The 13,200-nt window shown below is 32.6% G+C and overlaps 1 protein-coding gene across 6 annotated transcripts in view; it reads right to left on the bottom strand.

The window, feature by feature from the left end:
- trc (Serine/threonine-protein kinase tricornered) overlaps positions 1-13,200 on the bottom strand; it is a 152,494-nt gene that overhangs the window by 73,001 nt on the left and 66,293 nt on the right. The window contains exons 1-2 of one of the 6 annotated variants that reach the window (XM_085482582.1): positions 9,214-9,476; positions 4,401-4,878 (exon numbers count right to left, since the gene is read on the bottom strand). The exons of the other annotated variants lie outside the window; for them this stretch is intronic. Coding sequence (XP_085338708.1) covers positions 4,401-4,488 — 88 coding nt within the window. The 5' untranslated portion in view covers positions 4,489-4,878; positions 9,214-9,476. Of the gene's footprint in view, positions 1-4,400; positions 4,879-9,213; positions 9,477-13,200 lie in introns of those variants that run through there. 6 annotated transcript variants of the gene reach the window in all.

Below are 13,200 nucleotides of genomic sequence, written 5' to 3'. Positions count from 1 at the left end.
ATATATATATATATATATATATACGAATAAATAAAAATAAAAAATTACTAACAACGTGGCATGCTAAATTACAGGAGTAAACGTCAAACAAATAAGAGTTTCTACTGCTTACGAAATAAAAAATTTCGGTCAAGATCGTATCTGGCAAAACCGGCGGTAAGCGCATCGATCGTAAGGATGTCAGACCGGAAGTGCCGAAAAGGAAAGGAGTTCTAGGTCGGGGACTCGGTGAACCCGCTGTAACCCAGTTTCTCGAAATGCGTGGTCGGGTTTTCGCGATGCGTCACACGCTACGCGTGTGTGTATGTACGTGATGCACACGTGTGCATGCGTCTGGTCGGACAATAATGTGATCGTATACAACTGATCCATCACCGGCATGCATGGCCGCGCGATTATCGATTCTAACGATTGCCAATATGCATATATACTTTCGTTCCGATTAGATCGTTCGCGCGAGCTTTTGTTTAAAATATGCCACGAGAAATGCGAACGAGAAATTCTCTCTCACTCTCTCTCCTTTTTTCTTTCTCTCTCTCGCCTCTTTTCATCGATATCATTAATTACAACGCATATATACGCTGGTACACGTGCACATCGGATGATTCATTAACGCGCCTTTCATCTGTACCTTCGGCTTGTTTCTAAATTTAAAATAAAATGACGCAAACGAAGATGATAAGTGAATTTGAACCATACTTTCTATATTCGTCATAGATTGCACGAACTGTACGATTGTTCTGTTTTTAATTCGCTTATTTTAAGCGTGCTACTTGCATATATAGATTGTAATAATATTTAAAACTTTCATACTAAATTATTTTCATTCAACTATACGATTCGTATTTTCTACGAACATTTTAGGTATAATTAATAACTATAATTGTAAAATATTAATGAATTGTCAGTTTCTTTTAATTACAGTAAACACAAATGATTAACGTTGAAAATATAAAAGAGAAAACTTCATCTATTTTCTTTTTGTTATTTTCTATTGTCATTTTATTCGTCAATTAAATTGTTATTCATTGAAAGGATATTCGTCATCACGAGATATACGAGATCACGAGATTGACTTCCGCCAAAGAACAATATTTAGCGGAAGTACGCGCTAGAGAGCGAAAGTCAACGACCAGAGCTGTTTGCAGGTTGACAATGAGGTACTTTTATCACATAAAATTAAAAAAAAATAGTTTTACATGACAGAGTTATTAAATTAGAAATATCCGTTCTTGCGATAATATTACGTCTTCACTTTTACTCTTACATATATAGATGCGTCTACTTCTTTCAATTTTATGTTGACAAGTATTTTATATATGTGCAAACTTCTTCACTCTATTGCTAACATGTTTTTAATAAATTACTTTTTTCTGCAAACACAAATATTAAACAATATATCTATAAATATATTTTATCTATATATATGTGTATACATATATGCATGTAAAAATTGCAAAAAATAACGATTGTTACAAAATTAAATATTAGAAAATATAAATTTTTTAAAAATGTTTAAGTTGAATCGTAATTTAAAAAAATACTCAATATTAAAATTAAAATTTAGCAACAAATAATAACGTGTACTTTAAGATAGGAAAAAAACGAAAGAAAAAATTCTCATGGAATTTTAGTTGATTTTTCCGTGCACGATTTGATCAGTATTCCAAAAGGATATCTAATTAAATGATGCGATAGCGATATAGGATTTCCATTCGGGAAAAATGTGTGTTCTCTGATCGAACGGGCGGATCGGCAAAGCTCATTATCAGCAAAGAGTGAAAGTGCATCCGCGTAGCGATTACCGCTTTGTTAACGGCCGTCTTTTCCGGCAAGCGCTTTCGCGCGAGCCAGTAATTCCGTTCGGCCGAGCGATTTGGAATCGCCTAGCACCGTTATCGGCGAGCAAACATCCAATCTACGTGCCCGAGGTGCAAGTCCGTGAATTACAATTGCAAAACGCCCGCGAGTTTACACAACGCAAACGCGGCGCGCTATCGATGCTATAATCGCGCGCGCCTATTTTTCTCGGAGCGGAATCAAAATGGAATATAAACGGGTTTGATGTCAAAAAATAGAAACGTTAGACTGTAGTAATTACAGACACCATTACGGAGAGATTAGATCTACGGTAATTGGAAAATAAGTGGAAAATAGGAAAACTTATTCGGTGAGTGTACAAAGTTTCATAGAATTGCTTAAGAGAAAATGTACAGGTAAATTAGTCGAGTGAATTTAAAATTATAAAGGAAAAGAGGAAAATATCTTTCTATATCTTTTTACATTTTTTTTTTAAATTGTGTTCTACTTAAATGCAACTTATAATTATTTATTTTTTCATGAATGATTAGTCAATTCACAAAAATTTTGAAAATTGAAAATAATAAATGCAAGTAATATAACAAGCAATATATAACGGAGTCACTATCTCTCTTGAAATTAATTTGAAAGTGTATATACTTTATTATCATTGGTGAACTAATATCAACAATGAAAGACATCACGGACTGACAAATAATATAATTGATTTTGTGTGATAGCTCTTTTGAATAACGTTGTGTAAGTAAATGTAGCCAAGAACTCTTCGCGAAGGTACTATTATCCTAAACTTCGAAGGTATACTATTATCATAAACGTCCATTTCTCGTTCTGTGCTAAATTGTTTTCGTGATAATCGACAGTTCGCGTTCTCCGCAGAAAATTAACGCAAATTCTTTTGCACATTTGAGAGAGCGAAGGATCAATTTCACTTGTTAGAGATGCAATGCCGGAATAATCACAAGGCGGAAAAAGCAATTGCTATGCTAATTATAAAGTAATTCTAATAATTTTTTTTTTTTTAGAGAAACGTTTCATTATCATTATATATATCATAATCAGCCCTACCAGATGTTATCTGATTATATTTTTCTATCATTGATTCTATACATTATACTATATTATATGTATAATTATCAGCTGATACATCATGTAATCAAAATCAATATCTCAAAGATCCTATTCAAGAGATTTTTCTTTATATTGTCTCGTAAATCCAATACTGATCTTGAGCAAACATTATCGCAAACGGTCTTGCTAAAGATGGTCACAAACGACCATCGCCACTCTTTTTCTTGATTTCAAGTCCCCGCGTACAACGTCGCAGAGGAAATATTATGGCGAGGTTTTTCCGTTGTTAAAGAGGGTATCCTCGATTGCTTTCACTCGTTTTTCCGCTTACTTTCTACAAACAGGCAGGTCGCCTCCTTTTCTTTCTCTGCGCGTTGAGAAACGGGAGCGACAAACGCGCTTTGCCGAGTGTCTTGTTTGCACAATTAATACTTGTCAACAACCAGAATTATACTTCACAGAAAAATAGAGAATCATCATTTTCTGTGCTTCAGTTTTCACAAAAAGTCCATATACGAGCTACACATTTAGTCCTAAATGCGATCGTGTGATTCTTTCTTTCAATGGATTTTATGAATTCTTCTCAAGAGAGAAACATTCATCATCAACAAGCATATAATGACAACTTAAATGTTTTTGCTTCAACAATCATTTCTACTTTATTTCGATTTTTAAGAAAGTATTAAAAAATAATTATTTGTCAGCTCAAGATCGATTTAATAGATTGATTTAAAGTTGATAAAAAGGAACGATAGACAATAATGCAAGTTTTAAATTAGATAAATAAAACTCAAAATTATACACACAAGACTCATATTTAAGAGTATAAACTGATTATGAGATATGGAATATAAATACGAAAGATAAATTAAACATTTATCAATACATTAATTTGCACTTTATCTCTTCTTATCTTTCGGCAAAATAAAAAGCAATTTTGTAATTTTCGCTGTTTCAAAGAAAATCAGATCTTCAAAACCGCGTGGATGTGATATTAACTCACGCGTCACTAAGTTAGAGATAATTGTAGATAAAGATTAATTCGAATTATAATCAAATATAAGATTTTACAAGAGCTTATACATATATCGCAGAGTAAAATAAACACAAATAAAGAAAATCCAGTAAAACAAAAGGCGTTAAAAAAATTAAAATCTATCAAAGATATATAAATTCGATGGAAAGAATTTGAAGATTGCTACACTAAAAAAAATATTAATTTAATAAATATTTATATTTCAATACTGCCTAATAAAACAGATACACATTTATTTGAAACAAATAAATATGTATCTGTTTTGAAAAGGATTTTCTGATATGAAATAAATATTGTTCACATCAAAGCGATATTATTAGTTCGAAATAAATGATTTATTAGGCAGTATTGAAATAAATATTTATTCGAATTCAATAGTTTCTTTTTCAGTGTATGACATTAAAGTTAGATCGATTCGAGAGCACTGCAATATTCACAACCAGGGTCCAGCAATATTTATCGGCGGTGTACTGACCTGAGAGGTAGGATCTAGCGCAAGTGATGTAGCCGCACATCCGTCCTACCTTCGTCCACACGGTCTTGAAGAGCTCGGAGTTATACATCGGTAACAACAATGGCAATCGCCGATCCGATCGCCTCTTCCTCGATGGCGCCTCGCGCGAACGCGATGCAGTCGCGCGTCACGAGATATGCGCTCCGTTGCGCCGCGTTGCGTTGCGTTGCGCGAGTGTCGTTGAACCCACGCGTCGAGAATTCGCGCGGCGAAATGTCACACCGAGCGGAGCACTTCCGAGATCGCGAGTACGCGTGGGCAAGGCGAGCCCATAATTTTCATTCGCATACAAAACGTCGACTGTCGTCGAATATCGATCTCGCTGAATCGCTGCAATCTTCTCGATCATTAGTTGCACGAACCGGATTGTTGTTGACTGTCGTTATGCACACCGTCGTGTTTGTCTAACAATAAGTCATGCTATCGCTCATCGAGTACTCTAGTAGAGTATAAATAACAAGATGTTTATTCAAGAATTTATGTGATCCAAAATGGTTTCTCGGTCCAATTTTTAAAAAATCCACTTTTTTATATCAAAGGTAAAATACATATATATATATAAGTTTTGAGAGTGAAGAAGCTTTGTTTTTAATTTTACTTTAGAGTTTACTGTTGAGAATCATTGAGAATTGCTGCCACAGATAAAAATATGACAATCTATTAAGTTTATAAAATTATGTAAATTTTATACCCTAAAAATCATGGTAATCATGGGACAATATAGTATTAGAGGAATTTTATAAGAGTTTTTCCGATTAATATTTACCACAATAAAAATATTAATACCTATTACAAGATATAAAATATGTTTGATTAATTTTATTATGTGCATAGTTTTACTAACAATAAGTACATATTAATATTTTTTTATTTTAGTAAATATTAATTACACTCTCTAAATTTCTTGGAGTGAGATCTCATTCTTTTGAAGTAAAATTCCCCTCTTTTGAGATTCTACTATTTTGGTTCAGAGATAAAGTTAAATCACAAAGATATAAAGAAACTAAGATAAAATTCTCTCTGTGCATATATGTAAGAAAATTAACTACATAATTGTTCTCACTTTTTAATTTGCTTCTTAAACAATATTCTATATATTTGAGAATATTCAATATTTTTAATAATAATATGCTACTCTTCAGATTTTAAACTTTCAAATTATTCTTCGCAATAATATACCGCAATTATTCATCACAATCTTTGTGGTGAAGAACTCTCTCTTTTTAATCATCCTCAATTTTATAAATTTTACCATTGAGAGTGAGTCTCAGAGTGAAACTCTAAAATATATAGCTGAAAATATACATCAGCCAATAACGAATGATGCTAGAGCGAGTGATCGAGTCGGCACGTATATGCAATTAATTGCGATCCTTGACTCTTTATTAAACCTGGCTTTATTGTGGCACGAACTTACTAGTCGTGTGTTACGTCATGGAAAATACGTCACTTATACGCACGCGTGCACAGGAATTTCATGTGCCGTCATTTATAGCGATGTCCGTCCCTCTTTAACCAGCTGAGAAAACACGAAATTACGCGTATATACTCACAATTTTCTCGTCCGACGAGCTTCGCGGTGATTGTTGTGCTCTCTTACACTGTCTCGTACGAGACGCCATATATTTCAAACTGTTTAAACTGTGCGACCACCTGCCAGATAAACTCGTAATTTTAGAAACTTCGTATATAGAGTTTCGTAAGGCTTACGTCGAGCAATAAATCTCAAATTGTCTTTTTTTAGCAAGAACATAAATCAATTGCACAAGAAAGAGAAGTTTGCAAAATTTTTACAAACTAAACATAGAATATGTACATAAACTGATAATAAAATCTTATTTCTTCTTTGAGGTTCAATCTCTTATAATTTGCGGATTTATGAGCTTGAATATGGTAAATTTCATGTTTATTTCGCAAATATTTCGAAGCGATTTCACTGACTTTTGACACGCAATTATGTGAATTTATTCTGGTATATTAAGTTTATTATATACAAAAGTATGTTCTCATTTCAGTATCTGATAATTCTCTTTTGACAATAATAACAACGACTTTTATTTTAAAATAATAAAACTGACTCAAGCAAATATATATCTGTATAGCGGAAAGAAACGGAAATGGCTTTATTGTGCGTATTTAATAAAATATTATGTTGATAACTAACAATAATAAATAGGAATTTAAACATTGTAAAATTTTCTTAAACATATTCTGGTTAATATATCTCAATAATTAAATGTCAAAACAGTTACAATAGTTTTAATGATTAAAGAAAAAGAACTTTCTCAAATTTTTGATCAAGCGTGTCTCTTATAATTAAAGTTGCATTTATATATATATATATATATATATATATATGTATTCTCTGATATCTCTAATTATATAACTCATTAAAAAAAATAATACATGAGAAAAGCATTATGTTAAACTTGTCTCATTTTTGTAGGTTCAGGTGTTATGTATTTTTGAACTTGGATTTATCGGTGCAAAAAGAGAAGTACACAAGAACAAATGCAAAAAATTGATGTGTGCGAAAACGCGTTGCACTTTGCGATAAGTACATATTGTCGTCATACAGCGATAACAAAATGATTAAAATTTTTACTTCTATGACTTTATGAAAATAAAAAATGACATCATTTTTATCTCGAAAAAATGCTTACCTCTATCTAACATTATCAACATATGTATATTTTTAAACGTAAATTAGAAAACAACAATGTTCTTAATATAAATTAGAAAATGTATAAAACTAGTTTTATATCAAAATAATTCGCACGATGATATCTATTGATAATTATTACATTTAATAGGAGATCACAAAATAATCTTAATTATTTTCTATTATTATACTTCTTTCATTTTGTTTCATTATACATATATGTATATGTTTATTTATTAAAAAGAAATTTTTGTATCAAATTTTTTTTTGAAAAGGAAGATGAAATCGATATGTCAAAGTTTTTTATACAACTAAGTAAATTTAAAGTTGAGTATAATGATTAAAATTTTTATCCTACTTCTCATTTTCAACTTTCACGAATAATTTGCAAATTTTCGTGAATTTATTTCTTTTTGACAAGTTAATAAGTTTTACATATATTATTATCCGGTAAATTTTATATATCTTGCAATTATTCAAATCATTTATTCATATACTTTTTCGAATTTCAATATTTATTTAATGGTAATTTATTTAATATGGTAATAAAAGTTTAAGATATATAAAAAATTAAATTCGTTGCTAAAAATGTTAAATAGCGGCAATATTTGATAGAGGTTCTTCCGGTTATACAATTATACGCGGAGCAATTGACTAAAATTCTCTGTTGTAATCTATGGAATCTAGTAATCTATGGAATCTAGTATTAGAAATCAACATAAGTAAGTACCGGATTCCCGAATCATTTCAAACATTTAAATGTCACAGAATTTCAGATGTCAAGGCATTTCTTGTAAAATCATGAAAAATGCAAAATAGATTCCAACTTAAGTAACCCTCGACGTATATCACTTAACATTGCGCAATACTCTTGTCATCAACATCTTGTCTCTCTTAATTTTTTGCAGCAATTTTATGACAACAAAAATTTATTTTTATCTATGAATAATAATAAGAGTAAATGCGAGAAAAATATTATGCAATATTATTTTTTTTAATTAAAGCTATTTTAAGTGCAAATGCTTTTTCTAATTTTTGATCATATATTATACTTTCAATATTAAATAATTATAACTATTATTGCGATGTGACACGCAAAGATAAAGTAATAATAATAAAAGCTTTGATTTTTTAGTTAATTTTGTTAATTAGCCACTAATATTTTTCAATGTTCGTTTAAGTGACTCATATAGTGCTATGTCAAGTGCACGATAATTTTTCTGACACGTGTCAATAAAAATAGTTTGCATAGTGATAACTGAGTTCTCTAATACCTTCAATATATCGTAATCTTTCAATATCAAATATTACACACCTCAATATTACCTAATATTACGGGACATTAGGTAACGAAATTAATTTCGTTATTTCGTTACTTAATAAAATTAAATTTATAACCATAAAAAATAAAATTCCTTTTAATTATTGTAACATATATCTCAAATCTCTAAATAATTTTCAGTAGTTCCTACAAAAATTATTTATTCAATATAATACATTTTTTCTAATTAATTTTAAATTTAGCAAATAGCAATCTTTCGCTACAATGGCGCTGCACATATCTAAATCGCACAATAGTATCGAGTTGCAAGTTTGCCTAATCTGAATCTCGTTGCATGCACCGACTTCCTTCCTCTCGATGTAACATATACATGAGCAGTCATGTGTAAAAATGCGTTATTCAAACTTCACTCGCTCTAGCATAGAAGCTCTATATGTAAATATTTGTATTGTATCCGAAAAATGATAGCAAAGCAATCGACAGGCGATCGAGAACCTTAACAAAGACTTGTCAAAGTTTTTCCTCCTTCGAAAGCTACTTCCTTTTCAAAACATTTATCTATCGCTTATTGTGACCCAACAAATGGCTCTCCATTTCTGGATTTTTGTTACTGAATGTATTATATACCTAATTCTTAATTTTTTGTCAAAATTAATATAAATTTTTCGCACTGTTTTTCGTAATTTGGCTCTGAAACTTCAATTGTACCATTTATTTTAACTGAAATACACTCGAAAGTTAGAAGGGACTAGTTAAAGATTCTTCTCCCCCAAGGGATTGAAACTTTTTCGACGAATTTACGCGCACCACCGAGTTGATAAATCACTTACATCCAAGATCTGCGCACTGAGAAACTTAGTGTCTGGATATAATTTTAGGAAAAGTTGATTTCTGCTATATAAAAAATTCAATTGAGCCTCGCTAATCGTGTTCGCGAGTATATATAAACGCCGAGATTATTTTTCGCCTATCTATACATCGCGCGAAATCCAAGCGCAGATTACATCGATCTGATATTAATAATTGGCGCGATTTAGCGCGTATCACGAGCTAAGTTGAACCGGTCGCGCGTGCTCGAGCTGACTGACTGACTGACTAAGTGACTGACTGACTGGCTGACACTAGTCCGAGTGGAAGATTCGTGTGTAGTAGAACGGGGGACGACTTTTGTGCCCACGCACGACTTGGCCTTTACGAGTAGAAAATGGACGTAAGAGTGCGTACGTGTTTCGTATATCTGTGTGTCCACAGGTGCGCCGTACATACATAGGAGTAAGAACGTATACGAGTGATAGTGACGATGCTCGGCGTGGAAGTACATATTCAAAACTCATTAATTCTTAAGAACGAAAACAGCCAGTGTAATACTGACACAAATCGTCTCTTTCGATGAAAAATAGGATAAATGTAAAATGACAAATTTTACGCGAAATAAAACATTATTTTATCAATCTTCATTTAATTTTATTTTAACGTAAAAAATAATTTGATTTGATCTGATATAATTTGGCTTATTTTTAACATCGAAGAAATGTGAAAAGCTTTATTATTAATTTGCACAAAAAATTAGACCGAATGAATAAATTTATTGGTCCCTAAATATAATCATAATGAACAATAGGAAATTAAAAATAGGATTATAATCTCAAATGCTATTTTTAATTTTTCTACCATAAAATATTAATGTCTTGTGACTAGCCAGTCAAGGAATTCGCGTTATCTTTGCTCATGAAAATTTATACTTCTGCACTTTAACAAAAAGATCAATGGCTAAAAATTCGTTTTATTTTTAGTTCCTACCTTACGCGAATGATTACACGTCTGCCGGATGCATTCGAGCTGATAATGCGATATCATTGTTTCGAGTGTTTTCTTAATCTTCGCGTATATCAAGGTCGATAAAAGATTCCGAGATTACCGAGACATTTTATTTCGTTTTTCCTGGCACGACTCCAACAATGCAGTCGGATCGTTAACCGGAAGCGAAGTGCCGGAATGAGCACCATCAAGACGAAATTTGTGCTACATGCGATGAAGGCACTCGGATGAACTCGCGCGCTCGCTTAACTTTCCGTTTGGTTTTTCCACAGAATTGCGATTCTAGTTACTGAGGTTGCATTAAACTAGATACACGAACAGCATCTCGAAAAGTTGTACTCTAACGAGACCACCAGCCAAAAGTCAGTACAGCAACTTTGTAATATCCGAGTACCAAGTAGCACTTTTAATATAATAAAGTGCATTAAATTAATGCCTGGTATACAAATTCTGGCATGTAAAGTTATTTTTATGATACATTTATACACAAATGTTTCGAATAATATATCCTCGAATCAACAGATTATATTATATTTATTAATAAAATTTTAAATTGCTAATTAAGCGATGCTAATTTAACAAGGCTCGTTAATTTTATCAATAATTTAACATATCGGTAATATTAATTCCTCAATTATAATTGCAAAATCATCAAAAATTCGTAACATTATCCACTCTCTCGCTATTTTTAGAAAAACGAAATTACGCGACTTTTATATTAATGAATCATATCAGTAATTAATTGATAGTTGAGTTAAGTTTAATAAAGTGCCGTTATAAAGTGAGTTAAAACACGTCATCTCGACGGATCGCATGATTCGATGGGACACTTCCTATGTTGCTGACGACGGTGGAGGGCAAAAAAATAACAATTATTAATTCGCAGCCGCGTGGCGAAGGGAGCCAACGATGTGGCTGACAATGAGTTCAGTTCGCTTGGCCCCAATCGACGTGGTCGTGGTGACGCCATCGATATAAAGTTGCACGCGTGTGTTGACTAACTGTACCTCGCACGAAAGTATGAGCGGTATACGTATACACAAACAGGGTGTCCCAGAACCATCGCCATATATACCTCTCAACTAAGGACAAGAAGAAAATGATGGTCTCATTATCAACGTGAATAGTCATTGTCGCGTTGAATGCAACAGTCATTGAATTATAACCAATTGAAAGTCGAACAGCTGTAAATACGTTAACGGTTTTGGAAAAATTATTAAAATTGCAGATGATGATGATGGATTACGCGAGAGTTCTAATAAAATTTCTCAATAAACCTGGTTTCAAACTTCAGATTATAAGAATTTGTGTCATTCAATTATAAATAAAGAATTAATCTAAAAAATTGAACAATGTGCTGATTAATAACTCGTATCAAGTTTTCTGGTAGATCTTAAATATTTGTTATTTTGTTGAAGATTGATTAAACTGGCTAAAAAAATATAGAAATAATGATTTCCATCATTTTTATAATTTATCAAAAAAGTTGTAAGTTGCAGGCAACAATTTTAGAACGCTGTATATACATATATGCACTCATACACTGGATGTAAATGATATCCACATATAATACGTAGCACCCATATAGAATAGCTACGATTGCACGTAAATGTGTGTACGTGTATAAACGACAAAAAGATAGTGGTTGAATCTTGTACGTGCTCTGGCACTTTAATATGGAAGAGATTGCTGCGAGCGATGACACAAATAAATGTCGATTATTCTCGTTATCTTGCGACCGCGTAGCACCAAGACAATGCAACGAGATGAGTCGCGTCGACTAGTCGCGCCGAATGAAAAAAAAGCTTCGAGAGAAAAGAAAATTTTACTCGTGACACTTTGACATTTATATTCGAATTATATATCGCGTATATTAAAATAAACGTGTAGACGCCATTTCATATTATGTAGCCAAGCGGAAACGTATTAATACCTGCATTCGACATATTTTTCTCGTCTGTGTCCACTAAATAATCATAAAGTATAGAATAAAAATATATGAAGTATTATTTTTATTACATGTATCATTTATATCGTGATGTAATTATGTTATATATTTCCGTACAATATGTTTTAACTTTGCTCTTTACAGAACATATTCACAGAAAAAGTTTTTTTCTTTACTCTTTAAGTATTAATATTATTAAAGATAGAACCCCCCAAAGAGAGTGATATAAAACAAGAAACTTGAAAGACTTCAAATATCCAACGATGCTGTAAAATCCGGAGTTAACTAATTTCGTTTAACGGTCTCCTGTCCTTCTTTGCGAGACCTATCACGAGTGAACTATAATGTAGGCCGGCAGAGAGAATTGAGTTAACTGCGCTTAGCGCTAAGTGAGTCGTTACACTTACACTTACAACTTTGTGACTAACAAACTTATAAATAGCCGTCGTGAAATGAAAAGTACCAGCGTCGTTAATAATATATTTCCCGAAAACCTCGTCTAGTATTACGAGTCTTGCAACTTTGCGAAGTGAAGTCTGGAACTAACCCGTGTTAACGCGCCTTTTATTAATCCAATAAAATTATAGCAAATAGCTTTCATCGTGAACGTTTTTATTATTCTATCACCCTCACATATAGCTGTACGAAACGATGCGATATAAATTATACAACGAGATTGAAAATACGAGTTTATATTATTTCAGCTTGATGGAGAAGCGGAGATTAATGTTACGTAATGGATAATAATTAGAAGATCAGCGCGCCACGTCAACCGCGTTTAATCGCAGTTAGTCGCGCCGGTAAAATTGGAGCGGCTGCTAATCGGTAACCTAACTCCCGCAGGCACCCACGCGATATCCTTGCGACGTAGGAAACGAGGCGTCTCCGACACACGGGCGTCGCACGACGAAACAATATCCGTGCTCTCAATGGCAAGCCATGCTTGTCCGGTCACAGATACGCCACGGCCGCGAGCTGTCAGGGTCTGTCTCACGCCTAGACAAACGCATCTAGAACTGGCTTTTTAGCGTTCCAGTGTAAATAATAGAAC

The sequence above is a fragment of the Nylanderia fulva genome, unplaced genomic scaffold (assembly GCF_048542155.1).
Source record: "Nylanderia fulva isolate GAGA-0341 unplaced genomic scaffold, ASM4854215v1 Scaffold21, whole genome shotgun sequence".
In the NCBI taxonomy this organism is placed as follows: Eukaryota; Metazoa; Arthropoda; class Insecta; order Hymenoptera; family Formicidae; genus Nylanderia; species Nylanderia fulva.
This window is presented reverse-complemented; position numbering and strand designations above follow the sequence as displayed.